Source organism: Podarcis tiliguerta, assembly GCF_965153285.1.
Source record: "Podarcis tiliguerta genome assembly, chromosome: 12".
NCBI lineage: Eukaryota > Metazoa > Chordata > Lepidosauria > Squamata > Lacertidae > Podarcis > Podarcis tiliguerta.
The window spans coordinates 12,091,623-12,117,066 of NC_139545.1; the positions used below are offsets into that span (position 1 = coordinate 12,091,623).

Below are 25,444 nucleotides of genomic sequence, written 5' to 3' on the forward strand. Positions count from 1 at the left end.
TCTTAAAAATAATTTATTCCATCATTCTGTGCTGCTTAAAATGTAAATAAAAAGACTAGTGCCCTAAAAAGTATTAGTTTTGGTGGGGGGTTTTCCCCCTGAATTCCAATTTATTAATTTATTTATTTCCCTTTCCTTGTTATACCCTTGGTATTTCATAGCTGGCCTGTTGAAGCACTGAAGCAATTAGTTTTGAGAAGGCTGATTCTTCAGGGTCCAGTGCTTTCTTGCCTTTCATTTGCTGAAGCTGTACATTTTAATGAAGTTGTTTCATCTGTGTTGCCAAACACTAGAATTTTGCTGCTTCAGTTCTAATTATCTCTGCTGGCAAATGCTATGTTTTATTAAAGCTGTCAAGAGCACTGTTCATTAAATGTCCACAGTCTGTGGTGTCGTACACACAAATTAGATCAGCTTTGCTCATTGATGGATTGTGTAGAACTTAAATACTTTCTACACAAGCCTTAGAATCCAATGTAACAGCCACAAGCAACTCTATATGTACATATGAGAAATACCTACGACTTCATGATACTTAAGGCCGATTCAGGCATGCAGAAACTGATGTGGCAGTCCTTTCACAGTACTGTGTCATCTCAGATTTCATGCGGTGGCTCAGTTGCCACTGTCCTCAGACTTTTTGTCCTGCTCCAGGTTGTTTTCAGCACTCCACTGGTGGCTCAGTGTCCACAAACATGCTTCATTGTGCAGTGGTAGAATAAAACTATGTTTCTCTCTATGGCGTATTGGTCTAAACCATACATAGCAGACACTGATGGAGTATAAAGAGTATAAAGAGCACTACGCCATGTCTACTTTCAGACAGGGCTGTTTATGCAATCTTAATATTTTAAACAGCATCTATACAACATTATTTCATTAGACAGCTATGTAACTATTGATTGATTTCTGCTCAGAGAAATGTGGTATCATTAAATGTTGTCAACCTTGTGAAAGAACTGGAGAGCTTCACATATTTTTCTCTATTATACTGATACATTATAAAGTTGGACTTTATTATCTTTTTATCAACTATATGGTGCATTGGGCACAGACTGACATATTTATTACACAGAATTGAAAGTATTTAAGGCAAGGGTCAGCAACCTTTTTCAGCCGTGGGCCGGTCCACCATCCCTCAGACCATGTGGTGGGCCAGACTATTTTTTTTTTTTTGGGGGGGGGGGGATGAACGAATTCCTATGCCCCACAAATAACCCAAAGATGCATTTTAAATAAAAGCACACATTCTACTCATGTAAAAACACCAAGCAGGCCCACAAATAACCCAGAGATGTGTTTTAAATAAAAGGACACATTCTACTTCTGTAAAAACACGCTGATTCCCAGACCATCCTTGGGACGTATTGAGAAGGCGATTGGGCCACATCTGACCCACGGGCCTTAGGTTGCCTACCCCTGATTTAAGGCGGCATCATCATATGTCACTTTTATTTGGGTGATCTTTCTGCTTGCTTTGCCATTTGTATTTGGCAGAGGACATGGTTTCCTATTAGTAATTAGCCTTATTGTGGATAGCATGCTCTTGCCTTCATATTTATTAATGAGCTTGAGATCTAAAAATGTTTTCAGAATAGTATTTAGAGTTAAAATTCTTAGCAGTCATGAATCGTTCTGTTTGGACATGCCCCTGTTTGCAGTTGGTAATAGACAGAAGCGTATCAGATTGGGCAACTGATGGACACACAGATTACTCACTAACTTTACTTGTATTTCTGTCTTACGACTTGAAGAAGTGCAGGGGAGGTTAGTAGAGACAAGTTGGGACTCGTCACCTATTCTCCTCTTGGGAAGCTTCAGTGTGAAGGCTTCAGACTATTCCACCCCTTCTTGCTTCCAGAAGATGGGATCACAACCATTTGGGGCCCATCATGAAACGCTTTCCAAGTAACTAATACTTTTGTTTGACAATTATGAGGGTTAGCTTTCAGAAATAAATCTGCCAGATTATTCACCTTTATTTTATTTTAAATGTTTATACCTACTTTTTCAACCTGGTAAAAATAAATATACAAATTAATATAAAGTGCAGTTAAAATACATCAAGGCAGCAGCAGGTAAAAATAAACACATGGTTAAATTATTTTGAAAGCCTGGGTGCATAAAAATGACTTCACATGGCACTGAAATTTCATCAGACTTGTGCCAAACAAGCCTTGATGTAAGAGTGGTGTTTCCAAAGTTAGGGTGCCACACTTGAAAAGGCCTGATTTCTTGTCACTGCCCGTTTCACTGCTGAAGGCATGGAAACCTTGGGAAAGACCTATGAAGATGTAATGTTCAAACTGATTCTTGAGAGCACCTTAGATTACCTAGGTCCCAAGCTGTTTAGAGAGTAAAACCATTGCCCTGAATTGTGCACTGAAATGGACTGGGAGCCATGGGAATTATTTAAGGACTGGTGGAATGTGTTCCATATGTCTTGACTCCAGCCAACAACCTAGCTGCTGTATTCTGAATCACCTGTACTTGTTCATTTGTAACTATCAAACTCTGCAACATCTCATAGGCTGGATGTTCAGATGGCATTGTGTTCAAAGATCAAGAGGCTTCTGAGTTTTTCTTTCTACAGGCTTTGTGCCTTTCCAGGATCAGGGTTGGGGAAATAAGGTTTCCAAGTTGACCATCTCCAAGTGGCTAAAGGGAGGCATTAGGGAGGAGTAGCTGCTTCGCAAGCCTTTACAGGTCATTTACCCATTCTGGGTATTTGTAAAACCATCATGTGAGAGTCTATGCCCCCCTTTGCCAAGGGGTATAGATTCAACCAGGTCAATGGACACAGCATTTGGTAGAAAGCTGCAGCAGAAGGTTTTTGTAGAGGGTCTGTAGTCCCTAGACACACCATCCCTGTATTGGTACTGTCTTGCTATGTCTTAATGGTGTTCAGTTCCCTCTAAGAACCTCTGGGGAAAGCATAACTTTCTTACCTGTCAATTTCTATTCAGAGGCGCTTCTGAAGGGCATTCTTCTTGTCCTGGGTTCCAGGAAAGTTTCACATACTGCTGGGTGATCTAGATCCTTACAGCTTCTGCTGCCACCATATATGTGGGAATGTAGAGGGAGTGTTTTAGACTCACTTCCACACCTTGTCTCCCAGGCTTCTGTTTACCTACAGCTGATAATGCATGGTTCAATGCATAACGTGTCGTAGTCTGAGGTTTGTTTTATATGTTGATTTTTGAGGGGTTGCCTGATACTTCCAGTTTTGCCTGGGGAGTGGTGGGTGGTTTCTCCTAGCAGAGGAAGCAGGTTTGGATGGCTCTGTCTGTGAGCTCCAATAGGAGGTATCGTCCCACAGGTATTCAATAGCTCTGAACACATATTCACAGATAACAAATTTACGTTTTCTTCTGATGTTCACCACCCCTTCCAGCTTCTTCTGTTGTCCCCCTTTGGAAAACTTTAGATCTGTAAAGATCTGTTTTATAAAGTGTTGTACATCTTGATGATACAGCGGTATAAACATTTAAATAAATAAATCATCTCAGTAAATGGGCATAGTCAGTGTTGTGATACACGCTTCAAAGTATCAGTAAAATTAGTTGAGTTCTAAACTGCCAGTGGACTATTATAAAGTTTTGTTTTATTTGCTAATATTATGCTAGGTAACCGGGCAAGACTGAGTGTGGGGCACATACATGAACCTAAAAAGTGAGAGAACCATCAAGAGCCTCTTCTCTCGTGGGGGTCCTCAGGAAGTCATTGGGGAGTGGGCTTTGAACAGCTGGATAAAGATAACTCCCTGGAAGGGTTCAGGAATGGCTGTGAAGTGTATAGATTCCTTTGTTCCTTTTGACAGCAATTCCCCCATTGGCCCCCCTCTTTTTCCCTGAGGCAACTTGGATTGTAGATTGCCTGGTATCCAAGCACAAAGCACTTGCTTCATCAATTGAAAATAACAGAAAATATCTAATACTTTTTTTAGGATTGGCAACAGATTTTGAGTTATCATATAGGAGGGAGTACATTGCCTACTTATTTAGTTTATTGTATTTTGTCACCACATTAGGACACCATTTGGATTTACGTCCTCTGCTACAAAAATGGCTTGGGCTGCTCCCGTATATTTTGATTGTTTACTTTTGTTACAGTTAGAAAATAAACACTAAAAGCGCTGCTGTTTAAATTAATGGTTACAGGTGGCAAGTATCTTATTTGATTACATTCTACACATTTTCTTCATATCAGCGATTGTAGCCAGAAAGTCAGATCTGGAAATATGCATCAGGACTGTATATTGGAATTTTGCTTGATTGCCATATTTTGTATTGTAATATGTGCAATAGCAAGTTTCATTATGGTCAAAGTTAATCTGTTGCATATCTAGAATAAACATTAGATAAGATAGGTACGTATTATCAGCTATTTTCAGCATTAGGTGTTCCTAGAGTCTTCATCACCCACTGGGCTTCCTTTTCAATGTGACTTAACCTTTTGTACTCTTGGAAGGAAAATTCTTATACAGGTATGTTTTCATTGCAGGAACATCAAGGTGCACTTCTGGGGAATACAATGCAAAATGCAGTGGCAGTCTTGAATAACCTGGTTTCCTGTAGGAAAGCAAACATGACATTACTTTATGAGCAAGGTATGTATTTTAACACTGTTTCACTGTACACCTATTGTACACAAATATTTGGCAGCGTGTTTCTTCAGAATGTGACTTAGGAAGAATAACCATCTCAGAATGGCTTCCATCACTGGTGATTTCTCCCTAATTCCAGAATTTAGTATGCTGTCAACAGTTACAGAGTCAATAACTTTTAAAAATTTGCCACAATTGCCCTATCTTAAGGAGAAGAGACTCTAGGCTTGTGGGAACTATTTTCTTTTTTACTAGAAACACAAGATCCACCAGTCAGAGTCAAGTGTAAAATAGTGACTGCGGTATATGAATAGAACTAAACTCATAGCCCATAAAAAAAACCAAAAAACACTCCCAGGTTTTCCTCCAAGTTTTCTTTGGACTTCTCTGCACTTGAGTTTAATGTGTGTATCTGAAGCTGTTTGTGTTCCCATTTAAACAGCATCGTCTACATAATGTCCCACTCAAACAGTTTTAAAACATCATAAAAATTCTAACAGTTTAAAAGCATTCTCAGCCAGTGACCTCGGGGTTTCCAGGTGGAACCCTCACAGGGATGTTATTCATATGTCTCTAGCGTGTTTGGTTTCTTTTTTTACTTAGATAAAGTTTTGTTGGTTTAACCCTCAGATTTTGTCTGATGTGCTGCTCTGTCTTGCTGCCAAGAAACTACATTTGAAAAGCAAATCAAAGAGCCTAGTTAATTTTTGCATTTCTTTCTTTCTTTTTGTCTAAGAATTTGTGTGCATTAGATGAAGGATATTATAGCATGACATCCGGTTTACCTGTTACACACATTGCATGATGCATCTTGTTTCTTGACTTTCTGAACTTTTAACGTTTGTCTGTTCAACTGCTCTTACAGCTATAACAAGGGGGGCACAGGACTTTATGCTTTTCCCATGCTGTTCAAAATGCACTTTTTTCATCTTGAGCAACTCTTGATGTTTGAAGAGCAGGGGAACTTTTTTTAAAACTTTGTGAATCAGCGCTGAAAACTGTATTCAGCAATGTCCAAAAGCACACTGTCTCATCTGAAATTAGTCAAAGCCAAGAAGTCATAGGTTACCAAAACACTTGGAGAAAATAAAAGAAATCATTTTAAATAGTACCACTGTGATTCTGTTTAGGAATTTTAGTTATCTAATTATTTAATTAATAAACTCCCTTTGAAGAGATTTAAATAAAATTGCATATCATCAGAGCCCAAAATATAAATGCTTTCTTATCATATAGGGACGTGGGTGGCGCTGTGGGCTAAAGCCTCAGTGCCTAGGGCTTGCCGATCGAAAGGTCGGCGGTTCGAATCCCCGCGGCGGGGTGCGCTCCCGCTGTTCGGTCCCAGCGCCTGCCAACCTAGCAGTTCGAAAGCACCCCTGGCTGCAAGTAGATAAATAGGGACCGCTTACTAGCGGGAAGGTAAACGGCGTTTCTGTGTGCGGTTCTGGCTCGCCAGAGCAGCGATGTCATGCTGGCCACGTGACCCGGAAGTGTCTTCGGACAGCGCTGGCCCTTGGCCTCTTTGAGTGAGATGGGCGCATAACCCTAGAGTCTGTCAAGACTGGCCCGTACGGGCAGGGGTACCTTTACCTTTACTTTTATAGAAAGATATGTAAGATAACTTACAATTTATTAAACAAAAGCTACCAGTCTACAATGCCTGCATGACAGTAACACACCAAGCCCAAAACAGCATCAAAAATTAATAAGCATGTTGCTAATTGGCACAAAAAAGATTGATGGAGATAGTTGGAATATATTTTAATTGCATGCAATACAATTCTAAGCATATTAACTCAGAATTAAGTTGCACTGAGTTCAATGGGTGGTATTTCCAGTAAGTGTGCATAAGATTGAAATCTCAGTCACTCAGAAAAAAAGTGTTTGTCTACTCCTTGCTTATTGACAAAGGCAATTTTGAATTGGGATATTATTTAAGGGTACTTGGTACCATTGCTACAGTGACTTCACTTGTACCATATGTGAAATGTTTCTCTACCAGAAACTGTACTGAATTTTGTGCACACAATAGAAGTTAAGATATGTTGCTTAGTGATTGTCATGTGAAGTAGCAACCTTATCAACAAGCCTGCAATCCTTAACAACAACAACAACAACAACAACAACAACAACAACAACAACAACATATATATTCAATATCCCACCCATCTTACTGTGTTTCCCCAGCCACTCTGGGTGACTTTCAACATATATAAAAACACAACAAAGCATCAAACATTAAAAAACAAAATATCCTATACGAGCAACAAACAAACGAACAAATCAATAGAAACCAATAATAACAACAATAATAATGAGCATTGTACGTGGAGTCAAGCCTATGAATTTACTCTAATTAGTCACTTTTTAAAATCAACTAATACTTTAAAAACAAAGTTTTAAACAAAATATTTTGAAAACAGCGCAGCTTAAATGTAAATAAAAAAAGGGAAAAGAAATCAAATTCATCCGAATAATAAATAGTGGTATTTATCTTTTAATCAGTTGTTATTTTGGAAGGTGAAAGATGTAAATCAATGCAGGAATAGCCTGTTGGTGTCATTGATATTAAAGCAATGGAGAGAAGTTAACTCTAATGTGTTACTTTTTATCTTCAGAAATTGCTGCACAATAAACCATGAATTATAGGCTGTCCCTCTATTTTAGAGTTGCTGTACCTGCTGAATATTGGATACTAAAATAAAATTGAATTTCCAGAGTATCACCTAAATTGTCATACCCATCATGTGGCTTGGAAAGCGGTTGTGTAAACAAGCATCTTACACACATTACTGTGTTAAAGCTTCCAAAGGCAACTTTCAATAGAAATGACTTGTCACAGCTGTAAATACATGAAGAAGACTTTTAGTGAAATCACGAATGAGAGCTTGCAGCAGTTGTTACATCCAAGATTGTATTAAGAGAAAACAATAGGCTCTTAATGCATGGGCAGTTATTAAAAAGAGGATTAGGTCTGCAATAAACCTTGGTAGAAGACACTTAATAACTCATTTACACCTCATGAAAGAAAGATAATAGTAGTCAACCTTCACGGGTGAGGTCCTCTGTTCCATCTTGTAGTCCACTGCTTTGACTTTTAGTCAAATGTCAAGAGATTAATTAGATTTCAAATGTCTTTGTGCCTGTCGTATTCTTAAAGTCTGTTAAATCTTGCATCCTTAAAGTGACTCCTCTGAGAGCGGCAATCCAGCATTAACGCTTTTAATCAAAAAAGGTCATGTGTCAGCCTTTTATATTTTTAATATATAATGGGCAATTTTCAAAAGGTTCTGAGATCCTGATAAGCCCCAAAGAGAGTACAGCATGCTTAAATGCTTGCAGGACCCTTCCTGTATGTATAGGTAATTTTATTACAAGTTCAGTCTCCAGAGTCAACTTTATTTTCTCTTCTGTCAGCCCTTACCCAACTCCTACATTACACTGTCATTGCTGAATAGATCTTGAATCCCTCATGATTTCCCATGCTTTCCATTTCCATCCGTTAAGCACAACCTTCCCTTGAAATAATGTATACTATTTTGAATATCTTACATTAAGAATGTAATATTTTGTGGGCCACATTGTGAATGGATTTAAGGAAGAAGCAGCATCAGTTCAATAAAGTGCCTGATTAATATGCCGTTTGGTCCAGAATCGTAGGGTTTTTTTCTTAAACAAAGGAGTTCAAAAGTTGCAACGGAGAGACATAGAGTAACACAGAGGGCCATTAAATAGGTCACTTTTGTAGTTATCTAATTGGGAGCAACTAAAGTGTTTTGCTTTTCCAGTAATTCCTGTTTTTCAGAGATTAATACTATTTTTAATACTATGTTGAGATTTTTAAAAAGTTTTAATATTGGAGCTCTTGACTGTTTGATCTTTCATCATGGCTTGGGCACAATCTGAACATGTAAATATCACATAGGTGATATGAAGTTTCTGACTGTGTCTCTTGTACCACAATCCTAGACCAGGCATATAAGTGGACAGTGTCTTTAGGGGGAGGGCTGTACCTCAGTGGCACAGAATGTGCTTTTCATGCAGAAGGTTCAAATATTAATTTCTGGAATCTTCAGTAGTTCTGGAAAAAGATCAGTTCTAAAACTGTGGAGAGGAGCTGGTATTCTGTTAAATGCAGGCATGGCCAAACTTGGCCCTCCAGCTGTTTTGGGACTACAACTCCCATCATCCCTGGCTAACAGGACCAGTGGTCAGGGATGATGGGGATTGTAGTCCCAAAACAGGGGGAGGACCAAGTTTGACCATGCCTGGTTTAGTGGATGATACAGTGAAGTATGTGTGCGTGCAGATATGCTTCTGTACACATGGTTTTGCTTTGTATGTGGCTGCCGCACATGCCAGTTGGAGAGTAACCATTATGAGTTTTTGAAAGAATAAATAATGGGAATATTTTTGTAGAAGTGTAGTTAAAGGTTATACGTTGGAATCTAATGTTGACAGTGCCACTGTGTAATGTGTCAGATATAATTATAAAAACTCTCAGAAGTTGCTGGAGAGTAAATTCAAAACGTGGTTCAAAAGTTATCTAGAACAATCCCTTGTAATACCTGATAGACAGCTTTTATGGTGATTTTTGTCCAAAATATACTCTAAATCCAAGATCCATGTGTCAGAGAGCAATTAAGGCTTGCATAAAACTTTGAAGATGAAAAGTGCTAAACATAGTAAGAATTAAGTACTGTTAATTACCATTCTGCCATTCCACCTAATATCTTTATTCTGTGATATTTAATTGGCTCTACTGGAATTAGCACGTTTTGTAAAGCATTGAACTCAAACCATCCTTTAGAAGGACAGTTCACTTCAGTAAGGAGAGGACTTTTTATCCCATTCTTGCATATTTCTTATTTGAATTTGATTGTGCTCAATGCTTATGTCCTCAGAAAAGAAATGTTAGTGCTCAGCTATGTGTGTGAACAAGGGATGCGGGTGGCGCTGTAGGTTAAACCACAGAGCCTAGGACTTGCCAATCAGAAGGTCGGCAGTTCGAATCCCCATGACGGGGTGAGCTCCTGTTGCTCGGTCCCTGCTCCTGCCAACCTAGCAGTTCGAAAGCACGTCAAAGTGCAAGTAGATAAATAGGTACTCCTCTGACGGGAAGGTAAACGGTGTTTCTGTGTGCTGCTCTGGTTCTCCAGAACCATAGTCATGCTGGCCACATGACCCGGAAACTGCGCGCCGGCTCCCTCGGCCAATAAAGTGAGATGAGTGCCGCAACCCCAGAGTCGGTCACAACTTGACCTAATGGTCAGGGGTCCCTTTACCTTTTTTATGTGTGAGAACACTGCCCTTTGATCTGGGAACCTCTCCCTGCTAATCCCTGTGTGCTGCTACTCAGTAGTGAGTGAAATGTACTCCGTACCTCAAAGGTGGGGACCTTTTTTTCAGTCCGAGGGCTGCATTCCCTTATGCGCAACCTTATGTGGGCAGGATGCCAGTGAAAGGGAGGGTCAAGCAAAAAGTGGATGGAGCAGCAGGTGTGACTCTTGCTCTGTACACTCCAGCTACACAAAATTCATCATCAAATTTATTACCTGCCCTTTAGCAGCAGAACCAAGGGCAGGTTACAACAATTTAAAATTTAAAACAAACATTTAAAACAGATTACAATAACAGGAAGAGGTGATACCCGAAAGCACATCTCATGTGTCAAAGAACAGGGGTTTAGAGGTGAGTCTTCAGCATCTGCCAAAAGCTGTATAGTGTATAGCCAGGCACACCTCTAGGGAAGGGAATTCCACAACTTTGGGGCTGGTCTCCTGGGCCACCTCCACCCCCAAATCTCTGAGAGAGAGACAGAGCTACCAAGAGGGCCCCCTCTGCTGCTCTTAACACCCTAAGAGGGTTTGTAGGGAAGGAGACAGTTTTTCAGATGTTTGGAACCTAAGTCATTTAGGACTTTAAAAACTAGCATAAGCATCTTGAATTGGGCCCAGAAACTCTCATTCCACGCAAGCAAGGGGCATTATTACAGATCAAAAACATGTTACAGCCAGGCAAAAGCCACTGAGGAGGGCACAGAGCAGGGGCAGTTGTATGGGGAGAAGGTGTCGCCTGGGAAGAGAAAAGAGATGGCCCACAAAGAGATGGTTGGGAGGGCCTGAGGTTCCTCATCCCTGCTGTAGCTTCTTGGGAATACTTTGCTCTGTTTTTGCTCAATATGTTCTAGGGTTCCCCATTGTAATGGAAAATAAAGTAAAACCAGATTATGAGTTATTCTGGATTTCAGATAAAACAGTGCTTTGTGCCCTTTGATTTCTAAAACCTGATCATGAATAAATATGCTTCAGTATAATAAATTGAGAATGTATATAATGAGAGGCTTAACTCTTTCCCCCCACCCTACCCCACCTCACTGAAAATGAAATAAAAGGAGGGAGAATTTTATTTGTAATGTGAGGAGGGGACATAGAAGTACCTGTATGATAACTACGTTTACAGGTGTCTCCCAGAGTAAAATATGTTCTTTGCCCTCCAGATGCCTCTGTGAATAATTAACATGTCAGAAATTTATGTTTTTTTCTATCCATAGAGCAAATTGTGTGTGTGTTTGAAGGGGCATGTTAATCTAGGCAATGGCACCTTGGCAGAAAGAGCAATATAAAACTCCAATACTGTTATCCCAATCTAATTCTTCTCCCTCCAGTTGCTATTAATTTATTTTTCAGATGCAGGGTATTATATTCACAAATCTCCCACATTGTGTCTGTTTTGGCCCTCAAGAAAGTGGATGAGGCATTCCAAGATAGCCTTTTAGACAAAGGCAGCACTTTGACCCATCAAGATAATAAAAGTTGGGGAGAGCACTTTGAAGAATAATAAAGCACAGCTGGGGCACTGTTATTTTGTCCATCAGTGAATGCACAAGAAGCACGATTTAAAAATTATTGTAATAATAATAACACCTACTACTAAGCGTTTCTTCATCAAAAGGAATACACATAGAGGTCACGTTAGTCTTTTATCTTTTCCTAAATATGAAATTTAGGGACGCGGGTGGCGCTGTGGGTAAAAGCCTCAGCGCCTAGGGCTTGCCGATCGAAAGGTCGGCGGTTCGAATCCCCGCGGCGGGGTGCGCTCCCGCTGTTCGGTCCCAGCGCCTGCCAACCTAGCAGTTTGAAAGCACTCCCGGGTGCAAGTAGATAAATAGGGACCGCTTACTAGCGGGAAGGTAAACGGCGTTTCCGTGTGCGGCTCTGGCTCGCCAGAGCAGCGATGTCACGCTGGCCACGTGACCCGGAAGTGTCTCCGGACCGCGCTGGCCCCCGGCCTCTTGAGTGAAATGGGTGCACAACCCTAGAGTCTGTCAAGACTGGCCCGTACAGGCAGGGGTACCTTTACCTTTACCTTTAAATATGAAATTGTGTAAGTAATATTAAGTGCTATGTTGTGAATAACATTAGATAATTTTCTGTACTAAATATTAGTTTGTGTTATTATTTTTAGGCCAATACTCTTGTAAATACAAAATTATTTAGGGAAAACCTCTTAAGGGGCGGTGCCCCCAAAACAGCACAATGGACACCAAGTGCTGGCTGACCAAGAGGGAGAAATTGTACATTTTAAGGGTAGTGGAATGGGGGAAAACGATAAAAGAGGAAAGGACACAGGTATTATAATGATTAAGAGAACGTTTATACCATAAAATTTGACACAGAATCATAGAATTGTAGAGCTGGGACAACAAGGGTCATTTATTGCAATCCCCCGGAATGTAGGAATCTTAAGCCCAATATGGGGCTCTAACCCGTGACTGAGATTAAGAGTCTCATGCTCTACCAACTGAGCTCCGTTGCAGCTTCATGTACTGGTTGACACTGAGGAGCTGTTTTTTAAATGTCCCTGTGACAGAAGAGAGCTGCCTCTTGAAATCAGTGGAGAAAACTAAGATTTAAATGTAGCTGGGTTTAGGCATTTGTTTCCCCCCCCCACACACGCCCATATTTAAAAGAACAAAAACAAAATGTAGACAAACCCAAAACAGCCCAATGAGGACTGTGCATGCTCAGTGGGAACAGAATGTTGACTCAGTGTTGGAGTAGGGGAGGGAAATGTGGTGGGGGGTTAGGGAATGAATTGGAGTACTGGAACCAAAGAAGTACAGAGCAATGGTACTTCTTTGGTTCCAGCACTCCAATTCATAACAAAGATTAGGCAAGAATACACACAGAGTTTGCATGTGGCATTTATAAGCAATAACAAAAAAAATTGCTGGCCTCCCATGCTTTTTAAAAAAAGTGATTTGTTGTTGTTGCTTATAGATGCCACATGCGAATTCTGTGTGTATTCTTGCCTGATCTTTGTTATTATTCTAACAATACCTGTGAATTCCTAGATTCATGAGCAACTAAAATACACAGGACAGCTGCTTTATGCCATAGAGAAAAGAACCTGTCTAAGCAAAGTCGTTACACTGCATAAGTCTTATTTTGTTGTCTTCAAAGTGGATGGCTTGGAAGGCTTGTTTCGGCGCTGCGAAAACAAAATACTTCTGCTTCCCAGCACCAGAACAACCCCCAGTCTTTTACTCTAGCTCAGGAAGGAAGACAGGAGCTAGCTAATCTAAGCACACCTTGCAGCTGGAGGGGATGAAAAAAGACAGAGGTTATTGCCAGAGTTTCACTGAGCTCTTCAAAGTGAGCCTAACTCTGGGGACCATGCCTGCTTTTCTCTCCAGCACCAAAGTTGAAGCTGTGGGGAGGGAGCATGGGTTTGTCTGCACAAGTTCAACGACCAAAACACCCAAGCCTGCAATCTTATATATGCTTACCTAGGAGTAAGTCCTATTGAATACAGTGGGATTTCTGAGCGGCCATGCATTAGTTGCACTGAAGGAGATAGGAATTCATGAAGCCTCACAACCACCGACCGAAATTAATTATTATTTTTGTCCATTGAGTTAGATTGCAACACAACATTTCAATCAAGTATGACTGGCTTTACTATACTAATAGTAAAATGTTCATATATAATGGAAGAGTAATATAAAACTCCAACACTTCTATCCCAATCTAATTCTCCCTCTAAAATATAATGAAAGAGTTAGTACTGTACATCATTTTGGAGTAGCAACTCCATCATGCACAAAAGACCCTATTGATAAAGTGGTAAATGGAGTATGTAAGCAATGATTAAATGTCTTTCTGTAATTTTGCAAAAGGTGCAGATTAGAAAACTTATAAATGGACTCCATCTGCAGAGCAAAGTAGGAACTATGGGTAACACTACCTATGGTTACTTTAAACAGACCAGCTTGATGAACCATGGTTTGAAGATAATTGAATGAAAATTACCCATAGTATAACCACAGTTGGTTGTACTAGGTAAAGGTAAAGGTACCCCTGCCCGTATGGGCCAGTCGTGTCCGACTCTAGGGTTATGCGCTCATCTCACTTAAGAGGCCGGGAGCCAGCGCTGTCCGAAGACACTTCTGGGTCACGTGGCCAGCGTGACGAAGCTGCTCTGGCGAGCCAGCACCAGCACAGCACACGGAAACACCGTTTACCTTCCCGCTAGTAAGCGGTCCCTATTTATCTACTTGCACTTAAGGGTGCTTTCGAACTGCTAGGTGGGCAGGAGCTGGGACCGAACGACGGGAGCTCACCCCGCCGCGGGGATTCAAACCGGCGACCATACGATCGGCAAGTCCTAGACACTGAGGTTTTACCCACAGCGCCACCCGCATCCCTGGTTGTACTAGACAGTATAACAAACCACAGTTAAATGAAAACAAAAACAAGCTCTTCCAAACTCCTCCTGGCCCCGTGGGAGTGGGGGTAAATTATGCATCCCAGGGACCAGGCTGGGACAGTCTAGGAAACACCAGAGACTTCAGCTTTTACCGCCCACCAGCTGATTTCTGTAGGCATTGGCTGAGTGAGTGAGTTCCCTAGTAGACCTAGCAGACTTTGGCTCTGTACTGTTTTATTGTTGTTAGCCGACCTGAGCCCGGCTTCGGCTGGGGAGGGTGGGATATAAATAAAATTTATTATTATTATTATTATTATTATTATTATTATTATTATTATTATTATTATTACCACCCATCAGTGAATGCAGCCTATCTCACGGGATTGTTCCAAGGATAAAATGGATATGGAGAGAATCAAATGCCCCCCCCCCCGAGTTTGTTGGGGGAAGGACAGGATAAAAACGTATTAAAATAAATAGGATGCAGAAAAAGGATTAGAACTAGAAATATGCCATTTCTCTATTTATTGTTAGCCTTTAATACTCACAGAGCCTCTTTTCCATTCGTAGGCTGCTTCCAATTAGACAAACACTGGGAAATGAGGGGTACATTTCAAGAGGCCCAAATTTGTAGTATGCTTTGTAGCACCATTGTAAAAGCATGCTTCACTGAAGAAGCAAGTGTACCTGACAAGCATTACATTTTCCACCTTTGAAAGATTCAAGCCATGTGACAGTTCATAAAGATTGCCATTATCTCTATTGGCCTCCTTAAGTACAACCTATCTGCTTTGAACAGTTCACTACAAGTCCTACAAGTCCCCAGTGCTGATTTGCAGGCACTGCTAATTTGCATACTACAGCAGAAAACAAGCAATTAAAAGATAAAATATGCTGCATCATAAAATTCCTCAGTAAGCTTTACTAGGTTTTAATTATTTTCATATTTCACTAGTAACTGAAATATTAGGTTGAAGATCTTAGTACAGGCCTTTCCTTTTAATTCTTGGTAGATGAATTTCAGCAACTAAATTTGTAGGTCGGAGGCGGATTCTAAATATATTTTCATTACAGTACTTTAATTACAAAAGGGTGGAGGGGAAAAAATATTTACCCATCATACAAATAAAGATACCCCATTAAAATTGGAGTTAAAAAAATATGTGTTGTAAAATCAGACTGAGAGTTCTGAAGTGGAACCAGTGCCATGTTGAATCACAGCATGAGACCTCAAGAATCAGTGTAAAGTTGTTTTAAAGTGGTAGCCATCAGGTGGCAGTGTTTTATAAATCACTATCTGAACATTATTATTTTTTTGTGAAGGGCAGCATCAAAATCTCTAAATAAATAAATAACCAGCAGTTCTCCTAATTAATTTAGTAGATTCTATAAATTAATTAGGCAAGTTATAAAGGTCTGATTCTTCTTCATCATCTGTCCCAGTATAATTGCCAGCCTGTTTCATTGCATGAGTCAAGGTTCTATTGTTTTGCCAGAGGAAAACATAAAAATAATTCCAAGCCCACTAAAAGTAGCAGGCAAAATCATTATAGCGTGCCAAAAGGGACATGTCTGCTTCTGAAAATCGCTGGCACTGAAAAAACGGCAACAGTATCACAGTACCGTAAGCATCTGTGTCTTGCCATTTGCTGCCTACTTGCACAAATATGTATCTCAACTTCAGTGTACGAAAAATACTGTATGAATGTCAAAGCTGGACAAAAACAAGTTATTTAGACTTTGTATTGCTGAAGCACTTGCATAGGAGCCAACTCCTAGGGACTAAGATCTCTCCCCCCCCCTAAAATATTTGAGGGGGCTGGGTCCCCCCCAAAGTTGATGGGCATTATTTAGGGAAGTTTTTAATGTTTAATAGGTTATTGTATTTTGGTGTTCTGCTGGAAGCTGCCCAGAGTGGCTAGGGAAACCCAGTCAGATGGGCAGGGTATAAATAATATGTTGTTGTTGTTGTTGTTATTGCAGGGACGCGGGTGGCGCTGTGGGTTAAACCACAGAGCCTAGGGCTTGCCGGTCAGAAGGTCGGCGGTTTGAATCCCTGCGACGGGGTGAGCTCCCGTTGCTCGGTCCCTGCTCCTGCCAACCTAGCAGTTCAAAAGCATGTCGAAGTGCAAGTAGATAAATAGGTACCGCTCCGGCAGGGCGGAAAGGTAAACGGCGTTTCCGTGCGCTGCTCTGGTTCGCCAGAAGCGGCTTAGTCATGCTGGCCACATGACCCAGAAGCTGTACGCTGGCTCCCTTGGCCAATAAAGCGAGATGAGTGCGCAACCCCAGAGTCGGTCACAACTGGACCTAATGGTGAGGGGTCCCTTTACCTTACTATTATTATTATTATTATTATTATTATTCAAATGGCGTGCATGCACTGCGTCTTGTGAACGATTTTGCAAGGCGGGGCTCATCTGGGCCCTCCAATATTTTATTCAGCTTGGCATCCCTGAAACATTCAGTTTCTCAGCTGCGAAGCAAAGCAGCAAACCAAAGCCCTTTTCTCCAGCTTTGAGCTGCAGAACGGAGCAGGGATCTTCCCTGAAGTTGTGTTGCATCCTCTGAAGCTCAGCACAGCTGTAGAGGATAATTCCCACCTGCCCAACTCTGAGCCGGAGAAGAAGGCTAAGCTCCTTTCATCACTCCTGCCATAGCAAGAGTGACAAGCAGGGTTGCGCACCGCAACTTGATGTGGTGAGAGAGCATAATTGTAGTGGCCTTGCATAGGGTGCAAACCATAGTGCAAAGGGTCATCTGTCCACATTTGCAGCTTTCTATTCGATAGGCACCACTTTCTGCTGGATTGTTTACTTCGGCTTACTGAATGTTCGCTTTGTAGAAAGAAACTGACTGATGACAGGTTTTGAGTAGTGCAGATATGTAATTATGTTTTTGCAGTTTCTTTTTGTAGGCAGTGGTGACATCACCTAAATATATCTATGTACAGTCTGTTATTTGTGCTGCATACTCTAAATGCTAACAGAAGCAGTCTACAAAGAGAATGAAATCAAATAACAATTTTATTTAAATGCTGAGATTTTGATTTAAGTAGGGGGGATGTCAAATATGTAAAAAAAAATAAAAAATGGGCCCATTGTGGAAATAATAAAATTTATATAACAGAAATGTTTAAGAATGGATTATGAATGTCCTTCCAGTGCACAATGGCTTCAAGTAATGTTTCTTATTTAACTACTTTATGAAACGAGTATGGTAAAATACTGAAACGTATCAGTTTTTAATAAATTAATGAATCATTTTGCAGTGCTTTGTCTAAATTTATGTATTCAGCGAGTCCTTAATGATCTTTTCCTGCGAGCACTTAGCTCTGTTTGTAGTGAGATTCTGATTATATATTGCACCTTTAAGAAGAATGTAATACTTGCAAAACCTAGTAACTTAGAGCAGGCTGAATTTGCCTGAAAAATATATAGTGAAATTAGTATGTGCTGATTTAATGACTTGGGGTCCGCTTGCTTATGTTTTGAATGTTAATAGTTTGCCTTCTAGATACCAAACTTTATAATCTTCAGCTTTATTATCTTTATTCCCATGTATATAAGCATCTTGCATTTTGAATACGGAGTGTGTGTGTGTGTGTGTGTGTGTGTGTGTGAAGTGATTCATAAGTCACTTGCTAAAATGCCTGTTTGTCTTCTGGGCCTTATCTGTTTTCTGGTGGTAGTATAAAAGGGCTAAGCTGCATATGGATTTTATTTGATTTTGAGCCTCACAATGGATTCTCTGCTGGAAGTTTTATATGTGTAATGTTGCCATCCAGCTCAGAGAATTCTTATTAATGCTTCAGCAGGTGCTCTGCTCACAGTCCAGTAAAATAAAGATAGGCTTGGTTTTTGAGGCTTCCTCAGTTTCTAATGACAACGTATTGAATCATTTGCTAGAGTCAAATATCTCAGTTGCCCCGTGTTGGCAGGAAAACTCATCTTTGCAGGGAAAAAAAGCCTCCTCTTGCTTGCTGTTCTGGGAAGCCCTGGTTTGCCTTTGCATTCAGTAGTGGGCCTTGCCAAGCCAAAATGAATGCTTGTAGCAGCCAGAAGACACTGACTGCAGCTGTGTCCATAACTGGTTGGTTTTTAGTGTTATGTTTTCTTTTAGAAGGTCACAAGTTTGCAGGAGTATCTGCTTACGGGAAATTCAGTAAGCTAGTTAACTCTTGAATTGCTGGATTGAAGGAATCAGTCTAAGAAAGAGAAAAATGTTCAAACTCTTCAGCATAATTCTTTCTTGGGGTTATTCCTCCACACTGTGGTGCCCAAGGGAGCAGAGTGATTCTGATTTATTTTTCAGTAATCGTATGGTCTTACAATGCTTCCTCCTCTTCTGGCATCTTGATTTTTATTACTAAAAAGTTTTACTAACTTAAATTTGACACATTGCATGTCATAGTGTAAAGTTCACCAACTTACCTTCATTATGCTACCTGCAGCCACTGGGTTTCCTATGAATGTTGTGTTTAATCACAGTGAGCTTCTAACATAAGGATAAACAATTATTCCATTTCTAATACTTACTATGATACTAAACTTTTTTCAAGATGTGTGCATAGAGCAAGTTTATTGTAAAAAGAAGAACAAGGCAAATTTATTTTCCAAATTTATAGTAGTTAACAGGGATGGTGTGTTTGCAACTAAAAAATATGCAGTTATTTAACAGAATATTTTCCCATTTTTTAAAATCTCATTCATACTAGCACAAAATGTCTGTTTCACTACAGTGAATAGATCAATAGAGGGGGTTTTTAGTCTGTGGTTGGTCTTGGCTTAATGAATGTGGACTTTACATCAGCAATGGTTCCAGATAATTAAGAAGGCATTGCAAAATCAAGCATAGGATAGCATAGCCAAATTAGTTCTTCTCAAGGTAGACCCATTGAAACGAATGCGCCATGTTAGTCATGTCCATTGATTTCAGTGGAACTAGCAGTACATGTGAAAAGGATATTGGGGTCTTAGTAGAACACAAACTTAATCAATCAACGGTGTGATGCAGCAACAAAAAAAGCTAATGCTGTTCTAAACGGCATCAGCAGAAGGCTAGTCCAGGCATAGGCAATCTTGGCCCTCCAGATGTTTTGGGACTATAATTCCCATCATCCCTGACCACTGGTCCTGTTAGCTAGGGATGATGGGAGTTGTAGTCCCAAAACATCTGGAGGGCCAAGTTTGCCTATGCCTGGGCTAGTGTCTCAATCAAGGGAAGTAATAGTACCACTCTATTCTGCCTTGGTCAGATCACACCTGGAATACTGTGTCCAGTTCTGAGTGCCACAATTTAAGAAGGATATTCACAAGTTGGAATGTGTGTAGAGGGGGATGACCAAGATTATTAAGGGTCTGGAAACCAAGCCTTGTGAGGAACAGTTGAGGGAGTTGGATATGTTTAGCCTGGTAGAGAGGAGACTGAGAGGAGATATGATAGCCATCTTCAGATATCTAAAGGGCTGTCACATAGAGCAGTGAGCAAGCCTGTTTTCTCCTGCTCCAGACAATGGACCTGAACCCATGGCTTCAAGTTACAAGAGAGAAGATTCCAACTAAGCATTTTTTCGTAGGTCCATATTTTGCCAAATGGGTGTTCAGCATTCTATGAGTATGTCTGCAGATATATATGTATGTCAACAACTTATGTAATTTTAGATTACTATCAATATATCAATCTGAAAATAATTGAATCAAATTTATTATCAGGCCACTGAAAACTAGTAGTTCATGTGTATCAAAAAATAGAGTGTCTTTTAAAATTCAAAAGCCATGATCATATCCTGCCCTACTCTTTCAGGTGCATGCATTCAGCTCTCAGCTATAAACAATGCATCTTCTCTTTTTATGTTATAATCACAATTGCACAGATGAATATTATTCTTTACTGTTCCCCTGCCCTACTGTCGTCACTCCTGTGTGAATGACTTCCTAGTTGGAATCCACTCTCTCAATTGTCAATTTGATACTAGGCTGCTTGTTCCCCTGCCCCAACTTAAAGCCTGAGTTTTATATAAAGGAAAATGGGATAATAAATATCATTGATTATATGGAAATACATTATTCTGGTTAATATCCTTTTTCTTCTATATAACTATTTTCTTTGCAAATACTGTGTTTATTCATTCTGTACGCTTGTCTGTTTAGGTCTGGTCCATCACATCTGTAATCTTCTAATAGAAACTGCAGCTCTTTGCTTGGATGCAGATGATAAAAGCAACATCAAGACAGCAAATACATTGCTTCTGTCCTTGCTTGATATTTTGCACCATATGCTGATCTACACTGCAAATATTGTCCGCCTAACACTACAGGTATATAATCTGTTTTCTGGTAGAATGAGGGTCATTGCATATATTTTCTATTGTTCTTGTTGAATTCCCCACTATATATACAAATGAAGTTGAATAGATTAATAAGTGAATGTCTACAGCAGGGGTCAGCAAACTTTTCCAGCAGGGGCCCGGTCCACTGTCCCTCAGACATTGTGGGGGGCCAGACTATATTTTTTGTGGGGGGGATGAACGAATTCCTATGCCCCACAAATAACCCAGAGATGCATTTTAAATAAAAGGACACATTCCACTCAAATAAAAACACACTGATTCCCAGACTGTCCACAGGCCAGATTTAGATTGGGCCAGATCCAGCCCCCAGGCCTTAGTTTGCCTGCCCATGGTCTGCACAGTTCTACTGACAATGGTTAATTAATTACATGGGAGTTAATTGAAGCTTAAGTTTTTCTGGCTTAAGTAGTAAGTACTCATAATGGGTTCTTTGATTTTTACCAGTCCCTTTATCCAAGACGATTTGAACCCTCATATATTTTGCATGTTTCAGAGACAGAAAAATAGTACATTTCTAGATAACTACTGTTGACATCCATCAAGCTGAAGAGACAATGGATTGTACCTCCAGGGTGAAGTCAAACCTCTGCGTTTGCAACACCAAAGGGATCTCCATGAGGTACAATCCTGGGCAGTGTGTGTGGAGGTCCTGGGCTGTTCCACAAATGGGGCTGCCACAATGAAAGCCCTGTTCAAGTTACTGTGGAGTAGACTTGTGATGTATACTCAAACAACTCTTCCCTTTCTAAAGTTGACTCACTCAAGGACACACCAATAAAATAAAAAAGATTTATTTTCAAAAATTAATGCTTTTCAAGGGAACCCTTGATCCTGAAATGACTGTGGTAGTGATATTTTTGATGTGTTCTTTCTAATATTGTGGTTAATTATACTTTTTTCTCATGAAGGCACAGAAATCTGGCACAGGAGGGGACACTCAAACCGCTGAGGACCTTCTGCTTATCAACAAACCCCTGACAGATCTAATTAGCTTGCTTATTCCATTGGTAAGAGCTTTATTATTTTCTGTTAGAATGATTGGAATGAATTATAGTTTATTTAGATCATCACCACCCCCATGTGAAAGGTTCAGATCAGGTTACAGGATGATTAAAAAATAATAATTCAGAAAATACATTTCCACTTTTAAAAAGTTGCCAATACTGAGGAAGAAGATGAAGTTGCCCTCTTCAAATGTTCCTTAAAAGTATAGTCTTTTTTTCCTGTATTTTCCATTTGCTCCCATTCTCTTGGCCCTAACTAAGAAGAATGCCCTTACTGCCCCTTACCCATATCTTTTCCTGAGCTTGTAACTTTCATTCTCAGGATCAATATAGATGTTTCAATAGTTTTATCTTTACTTCAGGTAAAGGATTGATTGCTGTCTGCACCTCCAACCATTTAGTCATTATCCATAGTTAACAGAAGCCCAGGGACACTGCACGCCTATGGAAACCTTGACATTGATATGGGTAAACTTTGTGTCAACCACAAGTTGGACATCTTCTTTCAAGACTAACTTGCTTATTTTTTAAAATGCTAAGTATTAAAACTTAGCAAAACTCAGTTTCTTTAAATAATGCACAGAATAATGTCCTTGATGCATTTCTGGAAACACTAACCAAAATAATAAACTCAGAGATAAAAATTTATTATTCAATATTTCAATGCAAAATTTGTACCTGCATACTTAAAGGTTTCGTTAGCTTTAGCTTTAAATAACGTAAAACAATGATGATTTAACTTATTTTAAAATGATCCTTTGAAGTTTAATAAGACTAACTATTAATTTTCCACACTCATTCTTCCGTACCCGCTTATGTCAGATAAAAAAGGAAATAGGTAATGCATTTCCAAATAAAAGGAATTAGGTAATGCATTTGTGGTGTTTTGAATACAGAAAGACAATTAGAAATCAAGGATGAAATTTGAATGTTTCCTAAATAAATATGGAGGCATAACAAGTAAATGTTCAGATGCAGGTCTCCAATATAAATTTGTATGAACATTGCATAATTTCAGAAATATCTTTTGAGAAAGTGATGCTAATAAAGTTTTGTGGGGTTTTTTAGAGGAGGGAGATCTTTGGAAGCCAATAAACAATATTGTTAAGATATTTCAGTCTTTATGGGTTGTAGCCACCTAAGTTCTATTCAGAATAGATCCACTGAAATTAATTTCAATGTGTCTATGCTGAGTATGACTAATGTTGGATACAACCTTATGTGTCTTCTAATAAGTGAGATGAAATAAAAAAAATTAACAAATTTCATAATACTGATGAAAAATTGCTTTTCTGTTTTGCCTAATATTTGTTGAATGATCATTCTCATAACTTCCAGCAGCCCATCTGTTAAACAGTTTGTTCTGTTGTCATATTTCTGATGTAACAAACATCTATCTGTTCTAATAAGCTCTCTTTGTGCGTAACCTCATTAATGTGCTGAAATAGACTTCCCTCTGGCTATTAGATGCATTATCAACTCTATCCGTGCAAAAACTGCTGCTTCAGCTCAAGTACTCATACACCTTTCTTGCAAGAGTTTGCAATTCATGAATGCTGTGTAACTGAGGCCAAAACAAAAGGATCATCTGACAATTACTAAATTTCTGTTTTAGTCAGAGGGGAGAATTATCTCCCATTCTGTATTTACATCAACGTATGTTCTGCTCTTTTTCTGTTATAGAAATCAATGAGGTTTCCAGGCATCAGTCAGTCCCAAACCTGTTTTTCCCCCCAAAGGGGTTATGTCAAAATGTACCTACAGACCATGCTGTGGGACCCTTTCATATACAGTATATATTTCCAGTGCAGTATATAAGGGGAAATTATAATTATTTTATTGTAATAATATAGCTCCCATATTATCAATTTTGTTCAGATGCTGTACACACAAGCTCTGTGGAATTATTATTTTCTTTATGCTCCCCCTTTTCTTGTGCTATAGCACTAGTAAGGTGCCGTGGCAGTATGTCAAAGTGAATTCACTTCTTTGTGACAGCAACACTCCCTGTTGATGCTGGCATTCCTGTGGATTTTGTTGTGGAAAGGAGCAAAGGTTTAGCACAGCAATCAGCCTTTAAAACAAAAGTATAAAGTGGTGTCATAGAGCAAATAACTCACAATGGGGGGGGGGGGGAGAGAGAGAGACAGGGAGAAGATTACACTAAGTCAGCAGCGTTCAACTTCCAAGAGTCTGCGTGATCTACCCAAAGCCGTTTGTTAAGCTTTTTTTAGGAAGTCAAAGTTTTTGGGGGGACGTTTTCATGGGGGTTCAAAGAAGATGGACCAGGATCAACCAGGGCTACCCCGCGAACAACCAGTAGATCACGATCAACCTGTTGGACAACCCTGCACTAAGCGAATCCTATTGAACTCAGAGGAAACTTCCTTAGGCTCATGTTAACTTGTAAGCTTATCTATTGGCAAGTTTCCTTAAAAGACCTGTCTGGAAGTGCCCTGAAAGTGAGAGAACATTAACGTGATTGTGTTGGAGGTCAGTCTATAAATAGAATGACATCCTATGTATGGATGTGACAATCAAGGTCTTGAAGCTTTGCCTTCTCTTTCTGAGGAAGGAATCATCCTACCCTCTAGATATTACCTGCCTCCATTGCGATAGGTCTTTATGCCTCTAAGGTGGGGGAAAATATTAGTGGGAGTGTTGTCATTTCTTTACTTGTTAGTTTCCTTGTGTGTCTTCTCTTAAAAGAAGATGTGTCAACGTCTGTGCGCCCTGTCCCCTCCCACAGTTGGAATTTTGTTTGGGGTGAGGGCAGGGAGGGTATTCAAGGAAAGCAATTATTCTCCTGTTTCTTCCCTTTGTATTTTGGTCCTTGGTGGGGTTAGAGAAGGAGAGCTCTGAGTGACCTTTGTAAAGTGGTCAGCCATTTTTTCTTAGTTCTATTGCACTCTCCTGCAGCAGCAACATGAGCAAGTCTCACACAAACTAGATCAAGTGAAACTTCAGCTTTCTACCAAATCTCACGAGGGCTGGGTGTGAGCACCTTTTACTGCTGGCAGCAGGTCTCATAGTACGTGTGTGTGTGTGTGATTGCGGAAACTATCGAGGCATCTCTCTATTAGCTGCGGCTGGCAAAATTCTTGAAAGGATCTTAGCAAACCGTCTCTTAACAATATCCGAGGTGACCCTTCCTGAATCCCAAAATGGTTTTCGGCCTTCTAGGGGGATAGTGGACATGATTTTCACCGCTCGACAGCTTCAGGAAAAATGCAGAGAGCAAAACCAATCCCTGTATTATCTACCTGACTAAGGCTTTCGACACTGTAAATCGTAATGCCTTGCGGACTGTCCTTCTGAAAATTGGCTGCCCAGATAAATATGTAAACATCATTCAGCTCCTCCATGATAATATGACAGCAACAATCACAGATAACAATAGCTCTCAAAGTGAACCATTCACAGTGGGATCAGGTGTTAAACAGGGTTGTGTTATTGCCCCAACTCTATTCACTATTTTCATTGCCATGATCCTACACTTTGTTGAAGGGAAACTCCCCACTGGGGTAGAAATCATATATCGAACAGATGGAAAGCTCTTCAATCTGAGCAGGCTGAAAGCAAAGAGTAAGGTTACTGTAACTTCCATCATAGACCTTCAGTACGCTGATGACAACGTAGTGTGCGCACGCTCAGAGGATGACCTCCAAACCATCCTAAATATCTTCGCAGAAGCTTACAAAAAGCTTGGCCTGTTGCTCAACATCCAAAAAACCAAAGTGCTGCACCAACAAATACAAAATAACCCCTCTG

At 40.0% G+C, this 25,444-nt stretch overlaps 1 protein-coding gene across 6 annotated transcripts in view; it reads left to right on the forward strand.

Annotated features, from left to right (window-relative positions):
- Nucleotides 1–25,444, forward strand: part of ULK4 (unc-51 like kinase 4) — a 161,618-nt gene that overhangs the window by 79,050 nt on the left and 57,124 nt on the right. For all 6 annotated transcript variants that reach the window (XM_083404656.1, XM_083404654.1, XM_083404658.1 and 3 more), the window contains exons 32-34: nt 4,504–4,609; nt 20,470–20,636; nt 21,578–21,676. In XM_083404656.1, coding sequence (XP_083260782.1) covers nt 4,504–4,609; nt 20,470–20,636; nt 21,578–21,676 — 372 coding nt within the window. The remainder of the gene's footprint in view (nt 1–4,503; nt 4,610–20,469; nt 20,637–21,577; nt 21,677–25,444) is intronic.